Here is a 23,782-nt window from a genome sequence, read left to right as displayed (position 1 = left end):
ATTTACTGTGGAGTACACGCACATAGCCAGCTATGGTCCTGAGCATATCTGATTTCTTTTCTGGCCCCTCCAGTTGCTCTTTTATGGCCCAGTGCTTTGGCAGGATCAGGATTCTTTTAAAAAGAGTGCCACAATAAATGTTTTCTAGGATGAGTTCCTGGTGTTTGGTGTAGTCCTTGAAGTTCCTGTTCAGTGATTAATTCGTATTCATTTGTTGCTTTCATAGACTAGGCAAGGTGCTCATTTAAAATTTTTTTCCACTAAAATCCCTAAATTCTGCAATTAAGGAGAACATGTTGAAAGTTGAAGAATTGCAGGAAGTTTACAGGTTTTAAAAAACACCCAGAGGATCACATTTAACTTCCTGTAGTACTTTAAAACCTTAAGTATTAGAGGCTGAGCCTTTGACCTTGTTGGTTATCTCAAAACTCAATTTAAGAGTCGAAAACCATCTTTACTTGTGAAGGTTTCATTGACAACAGCATTAGACCTTGTTTTTTGCATGTATTGATTTGGTTAAATTTTTTTTTTTTTTTTACCTAAACCTAAGGGAACCTAAAGTTTTTTTTGTTTTGTTGTGTTTTCAATGGGAAGAATTTTAATAAGAAATGAAGGGAAAAAATCTCTGACTTGGTTCTTGAATCCTTTGAGCCATAGCTGTGTGATAGATTTTATAATGGAGAAAGTCAGGAGTTCAGTAGTTCTGTGTATACCCAGGTGACAACTCAGAATGTTTAGCTGAAGCAAGTTTGTTTGCTTTTGATAAGACAAGTGGGGAAGTTATTCCTAATGACTTTTATTTGAAAGCACAAGCTTTTATGTATTTGTTGTATAGATCTCATTTATTTAAGCCATTTTGTTGCTTGGTTTCTTTATAACAGCTATTGACTGAGAATGTTTTTTTCAGGTAAAATGTTTCAAGCGCCAGACCTCACTCTGATTGTGGAATTCATATTTATGTTCTATAAGGAGAAACCCATCGACTGGCTCTTGGACCATATACTCTGGGTAAAAGTCTGCAACCCTGAAAAAGATGCAGTAAGTTGATTTCTTGTGAGGGTGGATGTAGGAGTGCTGACACTCCTCTGGCCTGTCATTTTATTCATGTTCGCTCCATGACCTCTCTTGGGGCTACGTGCTCAGGGCTCATGATGATTAATATATATACATTAGAAATGCCACCTTTGGCTGGGATGGAGAGGGCTTGTTTTGGTCTGCCCTGTATCTGTTAGAGAGAATACTCTTTCCCCTTCCTGACCCACAGGTGGTACAACGAGATCTAATTAAAGGTTAGCTGTCAGTTAGGTGCATGCAAACCCTTTGATCTCACTACAGGGCCCTTGCTCACTACAGTGTCCTCTTGCTCTGTAAAATCTGTGGACTAAGGTCCAGACCTTGCAGAGAATAACTGCATGTTGGATCATCATCCCACCCAATGCCACCCCTCCCCCCAACACACACACCCCCACCCCCCCCCATCCACCCACCATCAGTTACCTTGAATAAACTCTGTGCATTCTCAGTTTGAGGGATACTTTACTGTCCCTCCCCTACCTCTAACAGGGGAAGAGGCTTCTTTTCTGTATCTCATGAAAGTGACTTTCAGGGAGCCAGATTTTGTAAATGAGCAGTTAAATAGCTGAATGAAAAGTGTTTTCACTTAACATTTGAAGTGCCTGCCTCCTTTCTTGAACTGACAGAAAGTTCCTAAATTAGATGGACTTTTAAATAACAGTGGAGGGGTACGTGGGTGGCTCAGTCGTTAAGTGTCTGCCTTCGGCTCAGGTCATGATCCCAGGGTCCTGGGATCGAGCCCCGCATCAGGCTCCCTGCTCGGCGGGAAGCCTGCTTCTCCCTCTCCCACTCCCCCTGCTTGTGTTCCCTCTCTCGCTCTCTCTCTCTCTGTCAAATAAATAAGATCTTTAAAAAAAAATAACAGTGGAAAATCCTGTAAATCAGTGAAGTCCACCTTTCTTTAAATTGCTGATAAATGTTAGCAGTGTCTTTAGGCTCTGGCATTTCATTACTGCGGGCTATCGGTGTTCTCCTCTCTGTCCTGGGTGGGGGGGGGGGCGGTTATTTCAGCTTTCTTCATACTCTCTGTCATCTTTCTTTTTTCAAATCCTTTGGGGACACTATCAGGCCCCAAGATATCTGGAAATAAGGACTGAAATAGAAGTAATATTTTATACCAAAACAATGGCAAGTCAAAAAGTACTTTTTAGTATATTACTTGTAAGAAACCAGTGTTCATACTAATATGCTGACCTTTGGGGTGATGGTAGCAGGTAAGTAAGCAAACGATGATTTTTTTCTTATCATGTTATTTCCATAGAAATCTTGTTGTAAAAAGTAATTAGATATGTTTCTTGTCCAATTTGAATTGTGCCTCTGGAAAAAAATATTTATTTTGTGTAAGCATAAATGTGAATACACATTCTTAAAAATAAGTTATTTTTGACATGTGGTAACACGAACTCTTTATTATGGGAATGTGTCTTTATAGGGATGACCTAACATTGATTCTAACAAACAATTAATTTGACTTCATGACCTTATTATATTATCTAGAATAGTTTGATCATCCTACCTGCTAATTAGTTTTTAGGATACTGCCTTCTGATGTTTGGAAGCTATTGTTACATTCTTTTTTGTTTTTTTGTTTTTAAAACACTTTCTTAGAGCAAATCATGGAATATAGCCAAATAGCAAAGTAGCTACTTTCCAACAGTAATTGAACATATAAATTGAGTTGAACAATTCATTTTTATGATGTAAGTCCTGGGCTGTATTTTCTTTGTGATTTATGGGAATTTTTATTGTAGACATGGGAAAATTCATGTGATCTTTACACTCCTACAGTATACTTGCCTTCAATTGGTCCTGTGCAGTATTTTATCTCCTATAGGGTTAGGTTCTAAAATGAGTCTGGGAGGTGAGAATCTCCGATAGTAAAAATTAAAACCATTTAAATCATCTACAAATTTTAGCACACAGCTCTTTGGCCAGTTTGATTATCTATTCTGTCACTGCTCCTTAGGCCATGTTTTTCTGTGGCCCATAATTCTTCAGTTGCTTCCCCTAGGATGTCAGGGAAGCTGTCACCACATAACTTGCTGGCCCCCAGAACAGTATCTCTTTGACAGTGGTCTGGAAAACCCCTCTGAGCATTCCCACATTCTTCCACGGGTTTCTCAGCCCACTTCGCCTCCTCAGACACCAGTGTGTGCATGGCTTATTGAGAGGGCTCACTCTCGGGCACCGTTCATTCTCTTCTTCCTCTCCCTCCCGCACCTTCCCTTCCCCGCCCCCTCCGCCCTTCCGTCACTCTGCTTCTTTACTCTCCCTTCCTTCCTTTCCCTTGCCTTCCACTTGAGGAGTTCGATTTGTGTAAATAGAATATGTTCTATTACCTCTACTCTACTGTGAGTAATAATAGTAATGAAGTAAAACCTCTTGAGAAAAATTAAGCATTTCAGTACCCAGAAAATTATTGGAGGCCTTTCCAAGTGGAAATGCCTTACAAATAAAAGATACACGAGTATGTCTTTTCAGTACGTTCTTGGCCTAGAACTTGTAAAAGTCATTGAAAATGAGAAGAGTTGGTAAACGCTTGACAGGATAGCTGGGGCTGTCTTGAAGTACCGAGTTCACACACAGGGAGAGCCCTGCTGACATTATGGGTTCCCCGCACCAGGACCAAGCGTGAGGACAGGTTGTAATCTGAAGTCTAGGCCGGGAGGCACTTCATGTGGAAGTACGAGTCTCCCATATTCAACTGGAGCTGAATTGTGGAACTTGAGATACCATGTACTTGCTTATGGTCATGCTGTTGCCTTGCATTTTCAGATTACTTTGATGCAACAAAATGTGCGTTTTATTTTTGCAAATTCTTCATTCTATTATCCGATTAAAGATATTCTGTATATTTGAACCAGACCTCTAGTCTGTAGTGTGTGCATTTTAAAAGTCGAATGTACACTTAGTTGTGCTTATTTTAAATTTCCATATCTGTTTAGTAGGTAGCAAATCTCTTAAAGTATTAAAGAAGACCCTAAAAATTATGACTTGGAATTATGAGATGAAGTTGGATTTTCTTTCCAATATTCTTTAAAAGGACTTCCGGAAGGGGCACCTGGGTGGCCCAGTCGGTCGAGCGTCTGACTCTTGGTTTCAGCTCAGGTCATGATCTCAGGGTTGTGGGATCGAACCCCACATCAGCTTGGTGCTGGGCGTGGAGCCTGCTTAAGATTCTCTCTCCCCCTCTCCCCCTCCCCACCGCCACTCTGTCTTTAAAAAGAAAGAAATTAATAAAAGACTTCTGGTTTTTCTGTTGAGGACAAGATTTCACTTTGACACTAATGTGATTTTTTTTTTCACCATTTAGAAACATTGTGATAGACAGAAAGCAAATCTACGAATTCGCTTCAGACCTTCCCTTTTCCAACATGTTGGTCTGCATTCTTCTCTATCAGGAAAAATTCAGAAACTCACGGTTGGTGATTTAATTTTATTTTTCTCATGCACATACAGTTTGTTATTTACTGTATAGTCATTGCTCTTCTTCAGTATAAATAAGCTATATGGTGTTTAACAGCATACTTGTCTCTCCTCCTAGGATAAAGATTACATGAAACCATTACTTCTTAAAATCCATGTAAACCCACCTGCAGAGATATCTACTTCTTTGAAGGTCTACCAAGGACATACACTGGAGAAAACTTACATGGGGGAGGATTTCTTCTGGGCTATCACCCCAGCAGCCGGAGACTATATCTTGTTCAAATTTGATAAGCCAGTCAATGTAGAAAGGTTGGTGACTGTTGAAATCTATTTGGTCTTATGATTCTACATCTCTTATTCATACTGTGATTTATGATGGATTTTTTGTGTGTATACAACAGATGTGAGGAGACAGTGGGTCCCAAATGTTAGGTTCTAAAATACATTTCCTACAACTCGGTAGTAAAATGGGTATGTTGTTTTCAGATATGATATCAGCCCTTAGCATGTTTGATAAATTCTGCTGGTATTGTTGAACATATATTTAGTATAGTTTTTTTAGTACTTTTAGGTAGAGCTCTCCCTCAAAATATAAAATTAGTTTTCATGTCCTTATTCTAGAATATCCCTTGGGATTTGACTGAGAGCTAGTCAGTTACCTAGGAAATTGGCTGAAATGATAAATTTGACAGACTGTGACCGTCCCTAGTCAGTGATTTTACAAATGCTGGCTTGCTTTTAGGCCGCCGTGGAAGAATTTATGACCCTTTTTTGTTTTTTCGAATTGATGTTCATTGTACAGAATTTAGGACTCTTTTCTCCCTGTTCGTTAACAGTCATGATTCCTCCAACCTTTCCTCAGTTTGGGGTGTCTTCCACAGACTACACCATCTGTGGTACACTTAAATGTAATCCCCGAATGGACTACTCTGTAGCCTGTGGCACATTGTGTTATGTGTTCTCATGTGAGGGCTATCCAGTTTTTAGAACCCACCAAAAATCATTTGGAATAATTCTCCTTAAGGTTTTCAGAAACAATGCATAGTTAACATATTAATTTTATTTTATTCTCTAAACTGATTCTAAAGAGGAATTTAAGTGTGTAAAAATGTTTTCGGCAATGGGAATATGACTGGAAAAACCTAACAATACTTTTGTGTGATATTTTGCATTTATGAGCATATAATATTTTGTTATTTAATGTTCATTTTTATACCAGATAGTGTGATATTCAGCACTTTGAGGTAGTGTTTACCACACTTAAAGGAGTCATCACAGGGATGCCTGGGTGGCTCAGTCGGTTGAGTGTCTGACTCCTGATCTCGGCTCAGGTCTTGATCTCAGGGTCGTGGGTTCGGGCCCCGTGTTGGGCTCCATGCTGGGTATGGAGCCTACATGAAAAAAAAAGACTCATCATAAATATCTGAAATGGGGTTAATATCCAAAATATAGAAAGAATTTACACAACTCAGCACCAAAAAAAGCAAATGATTTGATTAAAAAAATGGGGCAGAGGACCTAAATGGACATTTTTCCAAAGATGACATACAGATGCCCAAGAGATGAATGAAAAGATGGCTCAGCATCAGTAAGCATCAGGGAGATGCAAGTCAAAGCAATGAGATATCACCTTACACCAGTTAGAATGCCTAAAATCAGAAGGACAAGAAATAACAAGTGTTGGTGAGGATGTGGAGAAAGGGGACCCCTCGTGCACTGTTGGTGGGAATGTAAATTGGTGCAGCCACTGTGGAAAACAGTATGGAGGTTCCTCAAAAAATTAAAAATAGAACTACAATATGATCCAATTATTGCACTGCTGGGTATGTATCCAAAGCAAAGGAAAACACTAATTCAAAAAGATACTTGTAGCTCTATGTTTACTCCGCAGCATTATTTACAGTAGCCAAGATAGGGGGGCAACCCAAGTGTCCATCAGTAGACAAATGGGTAAGGAAAATGTGGTATACGTACCCACAAGGGAATATTACACAGCCAGATGAAGGATGAGATCCTGCCGTTTGTGACAACATGGATGGACCAAGAGGGTATTAAGCTAAGTGAAGTAAGTCAGCCTGAGAAAGTTACCATATAATTCCACTCAGGAATCTTAAAGCAATCCACAAGTAAACAAAAAGCAGAATCAGACCTGTGAATACAGAAACTGGTGGCCAGAGGGGAGGGGAACGGGGGCGGGAGGCAAAATGGTGAAGGGGAGTGGGAGGCACAGGCTTCCAGTTAGGAAATGAGTGAGTTGCTGGAGTAATAGCCTCAGCACGGGGAATGTAGTCCGTGATAGTGTAATGGCACCGTATGGTGACAGATGGTAGCTGCGCTTGTGAGCACAGACCAACATAGATGGTGGGTCACTCTGTTGTACACCTGAAACCAGTGTAACCTTGTGTGTCAGCTGCACTCAAAGAATTTTATTTTATTTTTTAAAGATTTTATTTATTTTTTGACAGAGAGAGAGACACAGCGAGAGCGGGAACACGAGCAGGGGGAGTGGAGGAGGGAGAAGCAGGCTTCCCGCCGAGCAGGGAGCCCGATGCGGGGCTCGATCCCAGGACCCCCAGATCATGACCTGAGCCAAAGGCAGACGCTTAACGACTGAGCCACACAGGCGCCCCTGCATTCAAAGAATTTTAAACAAAGAGTCATCATACAATTAGAAACAATTTCACCTCCATAAATCAGAATAGTCTCAGACCATGTCTGTTGGTTTATTTTTTGCAAGTTAAAATTGTGCCAGCAGAGAATCTGCTAGAGAACTCCTATATTGGAGATCAGATTTCTTAACAAATATATTTACAATAAACTTCTGTAGAGTAATATTTACATGACCCTACTGAGGACCCATTTCTAGTAAAACACAATTCTTTTAAAAACATAAGACCTCTGAATTTTCTTAGAGTTCACGGAGAGACCCACCCTGCCTAGAATACAGAAAAGAGATCACTTTTGACTTGCACAATTAACTTACTTGCTGAGAGGGGAAAAAGCAGAAGTTGTATTTATCAATACAGAAATTGAATGTTAGGGAAAATATTTTCTGACTATATAACATGATATGATTTGATTACACAAAAATTTTAAAATATGAAAAATGAGGAAAAAAAATCACAACCCCAGCGACACCATTGTGACCATATTGGCACTTTTTTTGTGTGTGTGTGATTCTGTGCACTTTCTACTTTGAAAGCCATTATGGTCTGTATGTAATTTTATGTCCTATTTTCCATCATAATTTGTCATAAGTGATTCATAAACATTTTAGTAGTTGCACAGTATCCCCATTTCCTGGCTGTACCATGATTTACTTCTTCTTATATTAAACTTTGTAGATTGTATTGAGTTTTCCACTATAATCACATAGGAAACACCTCTGAATCAGTCTGTCTAAACGCCAAATTCTGTCCATCATTCTTTTCTTAAAAGTCGCTTCCCCTGTCTTGTGTTGTTGCATCTATAGCTGAGGTCCTGAGTGGCCCAGGGTTATAGGAAAGCAGCATTCCAAGTCAGAGATGTCTTTTGAAAAAAGGTGTCTCTCATCTGAAAATGTTGGAATTAATTTTGGATGTAGCTTAGAGGGAGCTAATCTTAGAGGGTGCCCTTCCCTGTGGAAGATTTGAAAATCAGGTCTTCATCACAGGTGATTTTTGCCCACTAATACCGTACTGTATCATAAGCATACTCTAACTGCTCCTTGCTGAGTACTTTTAATACTCAGGCTACTGTCAGTTCTCATAAACCCCTTGCTACAGTCATGTGAGGTAGGTGGGAATCTCCGTACTGTCTAGAGGAAACTCAGGCTCAGGAAGCTAAGGTAACTTGCTAAAGGTGAGAATTCTATTAAATGAGAGACCCAGGATTTGGATCCAGGTCTTTCTGAGTCGAAACTTTGAACCATTTAACTTAGCTGAAACTCAAGTTTTCAGTTTAAATTTAGATATGCTTTGCATGCCCTGTCTGGTTTTTACACCTCCCCTCCCCTCACGTGCCCCCCCCCCCACCACATACACTTACACACCCACACTAGTTTTCAGGGTATCAGAACCTGAGGACATTATCCTCATACCCAGAGAGTATTTTAGATTGATCATAGTTGTTTTTCAAATGTTTGTTCATAGTGATAAGTGGAATGATTCAGATATTTGGAATTGGTTAATTTAGTCTCAGGCTATGAATACGAAAATTATTTGTATTGGATAAAACTAGTCTTTGAGCTTGCCATGGCTCATTGCTATCCTGGTGAAAATTTTCTCTGATACAAGATACAGTAGTAATATATAGGTGCTGCAGCTTTGATTATTCTTCTTGAGAGGTGTATATATTTAAAACAGTGTAAACCACAGCCTAAAACTGTCCTTTTTAAAAAATCTGTTAAATACATTATTACATTAAGCAACAAACATGCCCCTTCTGATGGAAGGAATTAACACATCACCTAAGGGTTGCATCCTTAAGTTTTCAAGTTTCCTGCAACTATTCAGAATACATAATATGCCCTTGCTACGAGCTCCGGTGCTGTCTGCCCTGCAGTCAGAGTCTCGTTTAGAACGCTCACTCTGAGGTACGGCCATTTTCCTGAATCTCTGCGAAGTCTAATCTGACTCATAATTTATTTTTATGTTTGTCTTTTCAGTTATTTGTTCCACAGCGGCAACCAAGAACATCCAGGAGATATTCTGCTAAACACAACTGTGGAAGTTTTGCCTTTTAAGGTATGCCTATTTTTTTCCCCTAATTTTTCTTTTTTTTTTTTTTTTAAGGTTTTATTTATTTGCGAGAGAGAGAATGAGAGACAGAGAGGATGAGAGGGAGGAGGGTCAGAGGGAGAAGCAGACTCCCTGCTGAGCAGGAAGCCCGATGCGGGACTTGATCCCGGGACTCCAGGATCATGACCTGAGCCGAAGGCAGTTGCTTAACCAACTGAGCCGCCACCCAGGCGCCCTCCCCTAATTTTTCTTAAGAACGAAGACCAGGGGACTTGGTTTGAGGTTATTCTTGTTTATGAGGTGAAAGAAAATTCTCATGATCGCAGGACCTTAGTGGCAAGGTTAAATTTTTTTTTTTTTTTTAATGGGGAACACTTAGTGTATTGTCCCATCTGTCTTATTCATAGAAAGAGCCTCCATTTTGTTTCCTGGTGGAAAATATCTTGGAAGTTCATACTAGGAAAATAAATGAATCATCATTTTACTTTAATGCTTAACTGCTGTTTACATTTTGAGTCCTGAAATCCCATGTGGCTTTAATGCCTGTTGTTTAATACACAAAATTAATTTACTGGTCTTTAAGGAGTGCTTAGATTTCTTTCAAGTTAACACAGTTTTTTATTTTTAATAAAAATAGTACCCTATTAAAATTAATTAAAATTTAAATTTTCTAACCACAAATATAGATAGATTGATTCAGATAGTTAAAAAAAGAATATTTGTATTGATAAACTCTTTAAGGTTCAAGACTGAAATGACATTTTCTCTTTTTTAGAGATAGTTGTGCCATAAACACCACTTTTATGTTTATTAAGATATATTAGATCTGTTTTAAATAGAAGTAATGATTTGTATAAAGTTGATGTTTTTGTTCTATTTTAGAGTGAAGGTTTGGAAATAAGCAAAGAAACCAAAGACAAACGATTAGAAGATGGTTATTTCAGAATAGGTAATACCTCCTACTAGTAAAATGTCCTTGACTTTTCTGGACTTACTCCTAAAGTAATTTTAAATTCTTGTAGGATGTTAAGCACTTTAGGGTTACAACTACCAATGTCCTCCCAAGTTGTGTGTGTTCTTGTGTTTCAGGACATACTTTTACTATCTTGACCTAACCAGGATTTCAGATCAAAGGTTCATTTGTTGATTCCTCTTTCTCTCCTCACCTGCTGTTTCATTGTTGATAGTCACTGAGAGATCATCTGCCTTCAGCTGCCTTCTGCACTCCTACCTGGTGACCTTAGCTACTTGCAAGGTCCCAGCAACATCCCTGTGCTAGAATCTCTGTGCCCTTAGCCCCTGCCTCCGTACTGAGCTTCGGGTCTGTGTGGAGATGCTTTCTCTCTTTTTTTTTCTTTTAAGGTTTTATTTATTTATTTGAGAGAGAGAGAGAGAAAGAGAGAGTGCGTACAAGCAAGAGGAGGGGAAAGAGGGAGAAGCGACCCCCCGCTGAGCAGGGAGCCCGATGCGGGGCTCCATCCCAGGACCCTGAGATCATGACCTGAGCCGATGGCAGATGCCCAGGTGCCCCTTGAGATGCTTTCTGACATGGCCACACAACCATCTGCTCTGAGTATCTGTACCAGGGTCATATCTTCTGGTCACCGTGGTTTTGTTCACCTGGTTGCCCAAGCCCAACCTTGGGAGACACCCTGAACACCCACCCCACTTTTTGCCATCCATTAACATAAACTGCATCTGTCTGGGGATACGTACTCACCTGGCCTGGGACGCTGCTGGAGTCCGCTGCCTCCATGCCTGAGCCAGAGAAGGTCTGCCTCTCCCTGCGTCCTTTCGTTGGCTTTGCCCAGAGCCCCTGCTGTTAGCTTTCACAAAGTCCATATTACCATGATGTTAGCCTGGGGAGAGACCTTAACACCTTGCCATGATCACATTCCTTAGCTTCCATCCACTTTCACGTCTTGTTTCCTTTGATTCTCAATTTGCGTCGTCCTGAGACTCTCGTTCCTCTAATGCTTCTTGCTTTCATGGGCAGCTGTGTCCCTGGCCATTTTCTCCACCTGATATTCCTCCTAATGAATGCTTTCTGGTTTTCTGTTCAACACTGCAACTGGCCCTCTTGTCTGCTCTTCCTGCCACACTGCGTGTGCTTTACTGCGTAGCCTTGCCGTGTCACAGCGCGGTCCCGCGCATCGGGGGGCGGGGTGGGGAAGGCAGGGGGTGATGGCCCTCGGCCATCTCCTGCAGGCAATGTACGGCCTGTTGCTGGATAGGTGTCGACTCAGTGAATGATGATATATTTTCTTTTTCTTAAAACAAATTGATGCTCTTCGTAGTAGTAGGAAGAAGAGAATATTGGTAAGTTTATGCTGTAGGTACACAGGATGGATACAATCTGAAAACTGTCTCTGGAGCAGTTTTCACATTTGGTGTCATTGTTTCTGCTACAAGGCTTGTGTGATAACCCTCATTTTTGCATAGTTTTGGTGGATAGATGAGTTTCATTATTCTCATATTTGGGTTATATATATAGCTTAGCTCACTTCTAGAAATGTACAAAAAATTGGCTGCCTATCCAAGACATTTATTAACCCTTTTACTTGTCCATTATTTAGTTTCTGAGACTGTTGTGTTCTAGATTAGGAAAGCATAGGAAATTGCCCATCTGCAGTAATTTGAAGATAATGACCATCTAAGACATCAACTCATACATGTTTAGAATGGAAGAGGACTTGGGGATCAGCCACCCTAGGACCTTGTAAAATGAAAAGGTGCATCAGAAACAAAGAGCAAATGATCTTTCTCAATTGACTATAAAAAATTCCGCTCCCTTAAGTATGCATTAGTGGAATAGCTTCGCAGACCTTCCTCATGGTGAAACAGCCATAACTGGTGAAAATTATTGTCAAAAAAAAAAATAGAGCAAACGGAGAGACATTACTCATGAACATCTGAATCTGAGTAATAACATTGAGTCTGTGGTCTTTGAGTCCTGACCCACTGCATTTCCCGTACTGCCGAGCTCAGTGAGATGGAAGCTCTGTCCTCGGCACTTAGTAGTTCCCGTTGTGAGGCGAACAGCCTGGTCCCAGAAACACTGGAAGGACGGGATGGATGGCGTGTGGTCAGGGTCTGGCAGGAGGGGGTGCTGCATGGGGCGTGACCTTGGAAGTCTAGGCCCGTGCCAGGATTTGGGAATTCTAGTCACTCTTCAGTAATTTCTTCCTTCCATTCCCCCTTCTTTCCTGTCTTTCAATGCTGACCTACCAGGCCATTGGGTCAAGGACAAAAATTAAATTTCTTGTTTGGAAAGCTGGGTACAGGCCCATGGTACCAGATGCAAATTTGAAAACATAAACTTAAGTCTCCTTCGCTCTTCTTTTCCCCCCTACCCAGTGCTTCTTGGCGGCAATTCCTTTAAGGATTTGTGTCCTGCCCAGACGTATTCTGTTCAGAAATAAAAAGATGAGTATATTCTTTAAAAACCCACAGTCATACACAAGTGATAATATGTGGGACAGCCTTTGTTCTGCTCCTGTTCACTGACCACAGGACGTATGCATTACACATGGAAGGTGAACATCCCAAAGGCCATAACATTTCAGATACAAATAATAATGTAATGAGTATCTGTGTGTTTGGCTTAAGGTTTGCCATTTCCGTTGTTCTTCCCTAATATCTTCTGTCCTAAGGTCTGTGGTTACCATTTGCGTGTATACTTCTACTACATGTGTATGATGTATTCCTGAATAATGCACACTGTTACTTTGCTTGTTAAATTTGAGAGAAATGATGTCCTTCTGTAGTCTACAATTTGCTTTCCCTCCCCATCATGAGGTTTCATCCACTGAGATGCATGTATCTATGGCTCATTCATTTTCACTACTGTGTAAATTTCCATGGGGGAATATATCACTGTCTGTTCTCCTGTTTGGTTATAAAGTTTGTTTTCATTTTTTCTGTTGCAAACAATGCTCCTCTGAATAATTCTGCACATGTACGAGAGTTTCTCTGTATTGGGAATGCAAATAGGTCTTTAGCTGCATTATCTTCTGTTTGCCTTTATTCTTTGTATTCTTTCTTCATTCTTTTAATTGGCTGCCTAGTTCCCATGTATTATTAATAACATATCAAAATTTATATAGCCAGTCACCTAGTGATGGATGGTTGTTGGCAGTTTTTGCTGCAATATATACTCTTTTTGGACATGTGAGAGTATTTCTGTAGGATAAAATCCTGGGTGAAAGTGTTTTTGTTTTTTTGTTTTGTTTTTTAAGATTTATTTATTTATTTTAGAGAGCGTGTGGGTGAATGCAGGGGGAAGGAGCAGGGGGAGAGAAAGAGTCTTAAGCAGATTCCCCACAGAGCCCAGAGCCCAATACAGGACTTGATCTCACAACCCTGAGATCACAACCTGAGCCAAAACCAAGAGTTGGTCACTTAACTGACTGTACCAGGTAATTATCTTTCTAATTAAATGAGCTCATCAGATGATAGTATGATACCTCACTAAAGTGTTGTAAGTTTCACGGTATTTTTCAGCCCTAAATCCCCTACCTAACTCAGTAATTCGGTAATACTTTTTTGTAGCATATACTTCCTACCCCAGTCTAGCCCCAACATGGACATACTTTTATGAAATAAAATTATTAATAACTTTTGAATAAAAACATTACTTTGGAAGTTGATACGTTTAATACTATAAGTCTTCTTGGGGCACCTGGGTGGCTCAGTCAGTTAAAGATAGGTCATGATCTCAGGGTTGTGAATTGAGCCTGACATGGGGTTCTGCACTCAGCATGGAGTTTGCTTGTCCCTCTTTCTCTGCCCCTGCCCCTGCTTGCATGCGTGCATCCTCTCTCTAAAATAAATAAATCTTTAAAAAAAATATTACAAGTTTTCTCTGGTATGATTTTCAAGTTGAACATACCTTACTAAAAGCCTAATCATTGTTTTGTAAAACTCTAGAATAGACTGCATAATCTGCACATGATAGCCCATGGTCCAGATCTGGCCCACTTCCTGTTGGTTTTTTTCTCCTGCTTCCTGTTTTTGCTTAGAATGTTTAATTTTTTTTCATATTTATTTTTTTTTTAAAGATTTTATTTATTTATTTGAGAGAGAATGAGAGATAGAGAGCACGAGAGGGAAGAGGGTCAGAGGGAGAAGCAGACTCCCTGCCGAGCAGCGAGCCCGATGCGGGACTCGATCCCGGGACTCCAGGATCATGACCTGAGCCGAAGGCAGTCGCTTAACCAACTGAGCCACCCAGGCGCCCTTTCATATTTATTTTTAAATGGTTTGCAAAAAAAGAATTATATATTGTGACATGTAAAAATTATAAAAAATTTAAATTTCAGTGTCCGTAAATAAAGCTTTACTGGCACACAGCCATGCTCACTGTAGTTCTGTACCGTCTGTGCGCTTTGATGCTACAAGAGCAGAGGTGTTCATGGAGTTGCAGTAGAGATTGAGGTGGTGCTCTGATTGCTTTGGGCACTCGATGGGCTATAAATAGCAGCAACGTGTTTATAATTTGACCGTGTTTCAAGTGCCACACATACCCGCACATCACCATCATGTGACATTTTTTTAAAAAAATGACCAGTGCCTATACAAGTGGACTTTGAATGTCAATGCTTTTTAACACTATGAAAACGTGGAATATTTTACAAAGTCAGATGGCAGATCGTCCTGGTTATTATGCCGCCATGCAACAGCTGTGCATCATAATGCGAATGCATTACCATCCTGAGCGCTCACAGGATTCCCAGCTCACAAGAAAGCAGAGGTCAGGAAATTAGAATATTTAACATAGAGTATTTCGTGACAGCAGAATTTCTTCACAGAAATAAAATTCAAGTGAGGCTGTAACCAAAGTGTGAGAGTGACTCCAGTGTTAGCCAAGTAAATAAAACCAATTACCGATAGTGAGTTAAATCGTATTTAATTGGAACATCCAAAGATACGTGTGCAGATAAAATAAACTTATTTAAGATCATCAGGCTTTCAGCAACAACCAACAGCTTGAAGAACTGAGGACATTGGGAACCATATCAGTCAAAAAACAAAGCAAAGACTATTGACTGTTAATATGATATGGTATTTATTGCATATTTTAGTTATGTAAACTACATGAAAACAAGAGAACACAAGGCAGGAAGGTGATAACTAAATGTATATCACTGTAAGATTATAATTAATTGGCAAAATAGAATTTTTTGAAGTCAGACTGATTACTTGAAGTACATTATAATATCTAGAATACCAATAAAAATAATATAAAAAAATAAATGGATATGTAAAAAAAAAAGAGAGGGGTTTGGAAAGAGAAAATAAATTTAAACCATAGAGTGTTTGAAGTTTTCCTCCCTATTGTAATTATAAGAATTATATTTATTTATGTAACAGATATTCACATCTTGTTGGGAAAACAACTCCCTTCACAGAAGGTGAAAAAAATATCGCAAATATTTCATTATGCCAGTTGTTTATTCTTTCTAAAACCCAACAGTGTCATTTTCCTCAAAATTAATCCTGATTATCACTAAATGTTCTTAGTTGATTCCCAAGTGCTTGACACTCCTTTTTCGTTTTGTTTTGTTTTGTTTTGTTTTGTTTTTTGTTTTGCTTTGTTTTTCTCCTGGTCTTTGTGCATTGGTGTGTGTGAGGGTTTAGATACACTAATGCATTTTGAACCTTTTTGGATGAGGATATTTGCAAGATCACTGTCAGAAATCCTGCTAGTGCAGAATATCTGGGGATATCTCAGTGCACAAAGTCATTGTAACAAATTATATGTGGGAAACTGGATCTAGACCTGCAGTACAAAGAAAGCCTAAAAAATCTTCTTGCACCAAGGTAACACTGGAATAAAAATAGGCTCAAATCTGTCATTTCCATAAAAAAACAAAGCAAATTATTTCTGCGTCTCTTGATGAGTTGATAGAGATTCCTGGTACTGCCTAGTTGTTATTTGCAGCCAATGCCAAGCTTGAAGTGACTGAAGCATTGGCCTCTGAAAAGTCTGCATCAAACCAGGTACAGGCAAGAATATTTTCCAACAAGTTGAGAAAACAAAAATTGATAGAACCTGAAGTGAAATGTGTTATAATGAATGGTGGTGAAGATATGTATGAAGAAGGCTACATGGATATATTCACAAAACTTACGCAAATGTAAGCTTAAGCCAATGGTTATTACTCATCAGGTACTCTACAGGAAACACTTGAATCTGTCATGTATCATTTTATTGAACCAGCAGCATTGGCAGTGAACTTGATTCACTCTCATGGATTCTGCCATGATCAGTTCTGTGAATTTTTGTCAGAAATAGGAACTGAACAGTGTGACTTGCTGGGCCACACAGCAGTTCTGGGGCTTAGCAGTGATTAATTTTATTGTGGGAAAAAAAAAAATTTTTTTAAGCCCAGGAACAAGATTGAAATTTTTTTTTCCCAGTGAGAACTGCCCTTAACCACTATTATCTCTTTGAAAGTTAGTTTTTGCTGCAGACTTGATAATGTTTAATTCAACCTGAAATTACAGGACAAAATAGCACTTCTATGCAAACCTTGTATTTCAGCCAAGTCACTGATGACAGTGATGATTTGAACTCCAAGTAATATCAGACTAATCAAGGAACTTCCACCTGACTTTTGCTGGCAAGTGACTCATTTGCAGTGTAGTGACACATACAAGGCAAATATCAAGGAGAACCTCATGGAATTCCATAAATACCTTCTAAATGATGAATATACTCCATTAAAATCATGTGCTTGTGGATTGATGTATTTCACAGTATCTAGGCTGTGTGAAATATTCAAGATAAAATACATAAAATCTCATGGATCCACATGAACAGATGAACATTTACAATCGATTTTTTTTTTTTTTTAACAATCAGAGGAGGATCATTTTGAATCCCAGTTAACTGAAATGTTAACCCCCCTGCAACCCCAAAAGGAATTCTGTCCTCCTTGGTACACCTGCATTAGCAAAACAAAACAAACCCTCAAAAAAACAAAAAACAGAAGTTCTCCATGGTTGTTCTTATAATTTGAATTTCATCAATAAAGATTTTGTGGAGATTTTTTTCTCTCTTTCCGTGTATAAGTACCAACCTGGTATCTTCACTTTTCCTCTTGGCCCACAAAGCCCAAAATATTTACCATCTGCCCTTTATAAATAAGAAAAGGGTTGCCAGCTCCTTGCTTAGAGAAATGTGGCCAAGAACAAACCACTTTTTTCTGTCACTTTTTCAATAGCATTTTGTTGTGGTTTTAAGAATAATCCTCATGGCAAGAAAAATTGGATATAGCACATGAAACCTTGTTTTAAATATTTTTATTTTATTGTTTTGTTAATCACCATACATTACATCATTAGTTTTTGATGTAGTGTTCCATGATTCATTGTTTGCATATAACACCCAGTGCTCCATTCAATACATGCCCTCCTTAATACCCATCACCAGGCTAACCCATCCCCCCACCCCCCTCCCCTCTAGAACCCTCAGTTTGTTTCTCAGAGTCCATAGTCTTTGACGGTTCATCTCACACTCTGGTTCCCCCTCTTCATTTTTCCCTTCCTATTATCTTCTTTTTTTAACATACAATGTATTATTTGTTTCAGAGGTACAGGTCTGTGATGCAACAGTCTTGCACAATTCACAGCGCTCACCGTAGCACATACCCTCCCCAATGTCTATCACCCAGCCACCCCATGCCTCCCACCCCCACCACTCCAGCAACACTCAGTTTGTTTCCTGAGATTAAGAATTCCTCATATCAGTGAGATCATATGACACGTCTTTCTCCGATTGACTTATTTCGCTTAGCATAATACCCTCCAGTTCCATCCACGTCGTTGCAAATGGCAAGATTTCAGGGTTTTTTGATGGCTGCATAATATTCCATTGTATGTATATACCACATCTTCTTTATCCATTCATCTGTCGAAGGACATCTTGGCTCTTTCCACAGTTTGGCTATTGTGGACATTGCTGCTATAAACATTGGGGTGCCCGTACCCCTTTGGATGCCTATATTTGTATCTTTGGGGTGAATACCCAGTAGTGCAATTGCTAGGTCATACAGTAGCTCTATTTTCAACTTTTGGAGGAACCTCCATACTGTTTTACAAAGTGGCTGCACCAGCTTGCATTCCCACCAATAGTGTAGGAGGGTTTCCCTTTCTCCGCATGCCCGCCAACATCTGTCGTTTCCTGACTTGTTACTTTTAGCCATTCTGACGGGTGTGAGGTGGTATCTCATTGAGGTTTTGATTTGGATTTCCCTGATGCCGAGCGACGTTGAGCACTTTTTCATGCGTCTGTTGGCCATTTGGACGTCTTCTTTGGAAAAATGTCTGTTCATGTCTTCTGCCCATTTCTTGATTGGATCATTTGTTCTTTGGGTGTTGGGTTTGATAAGTTCTTTATAGAATTTGGATACTACCCCTTTATCTGATATGTCATTTGCAAATATCTTCTCCCATTCTGTCGGTTGTCTTTTGGTTTTGTTGACTGTTTTCTTTTGCTGTGCAAAAGCTTTTTATCTTGATGAAGTCCCAATAGTTCATTTTTGCCCTCGGTTCCCTTGCCTTTGGCGATGTTTCTAGGAAGAAGTTGCTGTGGCTGAAGTCAAAGACGTTGCTGCCTGTGTTCTCCTCTAGGATTTTGATGGACTCCTGTGTCACATTTAGGTCTTTCAACCATTTTGAGTCTATTTTTGTGTGTGGTGTAAGGAAATGGTTCAGTTTCATTTCTTCTTCATGTGGCTGTCCAATTTTCCCAGCACCATTTGTTGAAGAGATTTTTTTCCACTGGACATTCTTTCCTGCTTTGTCGAAGATTAGTTGACCATAGAGTTGAGGGTTCATTTCTGGGCTCTCTATTCTGTTCCATTGATCTATGTGTCTGTTTTTGTGCCAGTCCCATACTGTCTTGAGGATTACAGCTTTGTAATAGAGCTTGAAGTCTGGAATTGTGATGCCGCCAGCTTTGGTTTTCTTTTTCAACATTCCTCTGGCTATTTGGGGTCTTTTTTGGTTCCATACAAATTTTAGGATTATTTGTTCCATTTCTTTGAAAGAAGTTGATGGTATTTTGATAGGGATTGCATTGAATGTGTAGATTTCTCTACACATTTTCTCTAGGTGGCATTGACATCTTCACAATATTTGTTCTTCCAATCCATGAGCATGGAATGTTTTTCCATTTCTTTGTGTCTTCCTCAATTTCTTTCATGAGTATTTTATAGTTTTCTGAGTACGGATCATTTGCCTCTTTGGTTAGATTTATTCCTAGGTATCTTATGGTTTTGGGTGCAATTGTAAATGGGATCGACTCCTTAATTTCTCTCTATTCTGTCTTGTTGGTGGTGTATAGGAATGCCACTGATTTCTGTGCATTAATTTTACATCCTGCCACTTTACTGAATTCCTGTATGAGTTCTAACGGTTTTGGGGTGGAGTCTTTTGGGTTTTCCACATAAAGTATCATATCACCTGCAAAGAGTGAGAGTTTGACTTCTTCTTTGCCGATTCAGATGCCTTTCCTTTCTTTTTGTTGTCTGATTGCTGTGGCTAGGACTTCTAGTACTATGTTGAATAGCAGTGGTGATAGTGGACATTCCTGCCGTGTTCCTGACCTTATGGGGAAAGCTCTCAGTTTTTCCCCATTGAGAATGATATTCGCTGTGGGTTTTTCATAGATGGCTTTTATGATATTGAGGTATGTACCCTCTATCCCTATACTCTGAAGAGTTTTGATCAAGAAAGGATGCTGTACTTTGTCAAATGCTTTTTCTGCATCTATTGAGAGGATCATATGGTTCTTGTTCTTTCTTTTATTAATGTATTGTATCACACTGATTTGTGGATGTTGAACCAACCTTGTAGCCCAGGAATAAATCCCACTTGGTCATGGTGAATAATCCTTTTAATGTACTGTTGGATCCTATTGGCTAGTATTTTGGTGAGAATTTTTGCATCCATGTTCATCGTGGATATTGGTCTGTAATTCTCCTTTTTGATGGGCTCTTTGTCTGGTTTTGGGATCAAGGTAATGTTGGCCTCATAAAACGAGTTTGGAAGTTTTCCTTCCATTTTTACTTTTTGGAACAGTTTCAGAAGAATAGGTATTAATTCTTCTTTAAATGTTTGGTAGAATTCCCCTGGGAAGCCGTCTGGCCCTGGGCTCTTGTTTGTTGGGAGATTTTTGATGACTGCTTCAATTTCCTTAGTGGTTATAGGTATGTTCAGGTTTTCTGTTTCTTCCTGGTTCAGTTTTGGTCGTTGATACATCTCTAGAAATGCATCCATTTCTTCCAGATTATCTAATTTGCTGGCATATAGTTGCCCGTAATATGTTCTTATAATTGTTTGTATTTCTTTGGTGTTGGTTGTGATCTCTCCTCTTCCATTCATGACTTTGTTGATTTGGGTCGTTTCTCTTTTCTTTTTGATAAGTCTGGCCAGGGGTTTAATCAGTCTTGTTAATTCTTTCAAAGAACCAGCTCGTAGTTTCGTTGATCTGTTCTACTGTTCTTTTGGTTTCTGTTTCATTGATTTCTGCTCTGATCTTTATTATTTCTCTTCTCCTGCTGGGTGTAGGCTTTATTTGCTGTTCTTTCTCCAGTTCCTTTAGGTGTAGGGTTAGGTTGTATATTTGAGACCTTTCTTGAGTAAGGCTTGTATTGCTATAACCTTTCCTCTTCAGACCACCTTTGCTGCATCCCAAAGATTTTGAACAGTTGTGTTTTCATTTTGTTTCCATGAATTTTTTAAATTCTTCTTTAATTTCCTGGTTGACCTATTCATTTTTTAGTAGGATGCTCTTTAGCCTCCATGTATTTGAGTTCTTTCTGACTTTCCTCTTATCATTGAGTTCTAGTTTCAAAGCATTGTGGTCTGAAAATATGCAGGGAATGATCCCAATCTTTTGGTACTGGTTGAGAACTGATTTGTGACCTAGGATGTGATCTATTTTGGAGAATGTTCCATGGGCACTAGAGAAGAATGTGTATTCTGTTGCTTTGGGATGGAATGTTCTGAATATGTCTGTGAAGTCCATTTGGTCCAGTGTGTTGTTTAAGGTCTTTATTTCCTTGTTGATCTTTTGCTTAGATGATCTGTCCATTTCAGTGAGGGGGGTGTTAAAGTCCCCCACTATTATTGTTGTTCATGTGTTTCTTTGATTTTGTTATTAATTGGCTTATATACTTGGCTGATCCCATGTTAGGGGCATAGATATTTATTAACTGTTAGATCTCCTTGTTGGATAGACCCTTTAAGTAGGATATAGTGTCCTTCCTCATCTCTTATTATAGTCTTTGGTTTAACATCTAATTTTGTCTGATATAAGGATTGCCACCCCAGCTTTCTTTTGGTGTCCATTAGCATGGTAAATGGTTTTCCACCCCCTCACTTTCAATCTGGAGGTGTCTTTGGGTCTAAAATGAGTCTCTTGCAGACAGCATTTTGATGGGTCTTGTTTTTTAATCCAGTCTGATGGCCTGTGTCTTTTGATTGGGGCATTGAGCCCATTTACATTCAGGGTAACTATTGAAAGGTATGAATTTAGTGCCATTGTATTGCCTGTAAGGTGACTGTTACTGTATATTGTCTGTGTTCCTTTCTGGTCTATGTTACTTTTAGGCTCTCTCTTTGCTTAGAGGACCCCTTTCAATACTTCTTGTAGGGCTGGTTTCGTGTTTGCAAATTCCTTTAGTTCTTGTTGTCCTGGAAGCTTTTTATCTCTCCTTCTATTTTCAGTGACAGCCTAGCTGGATATAGTATTCTTCACTGCATACTTTTCTCATTTAGTGCTCTGGGTATATCATGCCAGTGCTTTCTGGCCTGCCAGTTCTCTGGGGATAGCTCTGTTGCCAGTCTAATGTTTCTACCATTGTAGGTTACAGATCTCTTGTGCCGAGCTGCTTTGAGGATTTTCTCTGTCTCTGAGACTCGTAAGTTTTACTATTAGATGTCAGGGTGTTGACCTATTTTTATTGATTTTGAGAGGGGTTCTCTGTGCCTCCTGGATTTTGATGCCTGTTTCCTTCCCCAAATTAGGGAAGTTCTCTGCTATAATTTGCTGCAGTGTACCTTCTGCCCCCCCCCTTTCTTCTTCTTGTGAGATCCCAATTATTCTAATACTGTTTTGTCTTATGGTATCACTTATCTCTTGAATTCTGCTCTCGTGATCCAGTAGTTGTTTCTCTTTTTCTCATCTTCTTTGTTTTCTATCATTTGGTCTTCTATACCACCAATTCTCTTTTCTGCCTCCTTTAACCTAGCAGTTAGAGCCTGCATTTTTTATTGCACCTCATTAATAGCCTTTTTGATTTCAACTTGGTTAGATTTTAGTTCTTTTATTTCTCCAGAAAGGGTGTCTCTAATATCTTCCATGTTTTTTTTCAAGCCCAGCTAGTGTCTTTATAATCGTCATTCTGAACTCTAGTTCCAACATCTTACTAATGTCCATATTGATTAGGTCCCTAGCAGTCGGTACTGCCTCTTGTTCTTTTTTTGAGGTGATTTCTGTCCTTCATTTTGTCCAGAGGAGAGTAGATGAGTGAGAGAACAAAATGCTAACAGGGTAACAACGACCCCAGAAAAATATACGCTAAAGAAACAGAAGAGACCTTCCAGAAAATGGTCGCTTTTCTGTTCAGAGAGTTGCTATTCTTTTCTTCAATCTCCTGTTGAGTTCGTTGGTGTTCAGAATGGTTTGATCCCTATCTAGCTGAATTCCTGGGACCAGACGAAATTTAAGTCTCCTACTCCTCCGCCATCTTGCTCCTCCCCCCAGCACATGGTACCTTTTTGTAGAACTTCTTGGTCCTATCCTTAAGGAGAGCTTTTTCAGCTTGTCATTTGTAATGGCAGTTTTCTATTAGAACCCCCTGGAGGAGGTATCACTTCTTAATCCCTTCTAGATGTGATATGGGAAAGGATACATACAGATTGAGCCCCTGCTCGAGGCAAACCATTGTATGTATGTCTGAAAGCACTGAAATTTGTTATTACTGACAACCCTCAAAGGGTCGGACTGAGAGATGGTACAGAATATACTTTGGTTAAATCACATTTGTTAAAAACGTGCGTGTTAAAATATTTTTGATGCAAGAACATATATAGATAAAGGTATATATATCTCTCTATATATAATGTTACATTTAATTTGCAGTAAGAAGGAGTATATAGCTCTGCCTCTTTTAATAGGCTGCTTCTAATGTAAGCGTACACTCCAGGAGAAATTTGAACGTTGAATAAAAGTAGAAAGGGAAAAATTCACCCAGGCTGTGTCTGATGACCTCCACTGGAAGTGTTTTGGTGTTTTTCTTCCCTGTTTTAAGTCCGTGATATTTTATGTGTGCCAATTTCAGCCTACCCAACACATTTGATTTTTCTTTTGAAGGGAAATTTGAGAATGGTGTTGCCGAAGGAATGGTGGATCCCAGTCTAAACCCCATTTCAGCCTTTCGACTTTCAGTTATTCAGAATTCTGCCGTTTGGGCCATTCTTAATGAGGTAAGACAATGTGTGTGATCTGTGACACAGCTTAGATGGTACGTTGTTGTTTTGTACCACAT

General features: G+C 39.4%; 1 protein-coding gene across 3 annotated transcripts in view; it reads left to right on the top strand.

The window, feature by feature from the left end:
- The window catches only part of MGAT4A (alpha-1,3-mannosyl-glycoprotein 4-beta-N-acetylglucosaminyltransferase A), a 124,878-nt gene that overhangs the window by 95,140 nt on the left and 5,956 nt on the right, over positions 1–23,782 (top strand). For all 3 annotated transcript variants that reach the window (XM_028103760.2, XM_028103761.2, XM_028103759.2), the window contains 6 exons: positions 908–1,038; positions 4,388–4,495; positions 4,619–4,812; positions 9,149–9,227; positions 10,104–10,170; positions 23,608–23,720. In XM_028103760.2, the coding sequence (XP_027959561.1) occupies positions 908–1,038; positions 4,388–4,495; positions 4,619–4,812; positions 9,149–9,227; positions 10,104–10,170; positions 23,608–23,720 (692 nt within the window). The remainder of the gene's footprint in view (positions 1–907; positions 1,039–4,387; positions 4,496–4,618; positions 4,813–9,148; positions 9,228–10,103; positions 10,171–23,607; positions 23,721–23,782) is intronic.

This window comes from Eumetopias jubatus, unplaced genomic scaffold (assembly GCF_037043125.1).
Source record: "Eumetopias jubatus isolate StellerSeaLion01/CBP00866 unplaced genomic scaffold, mEumJub1_p1.0 scaffold_9, whole genome shotgun sequence".
Lineage (NCBI taxonomy): Eukaryota > Metazoa > Chordata > Mammalia > Carnivora > Otariidae > Eumetopias > Eumetopias jubatus.
This window is presented reverse-complemented; position numbering and strand designations above follow the sequence as displayed.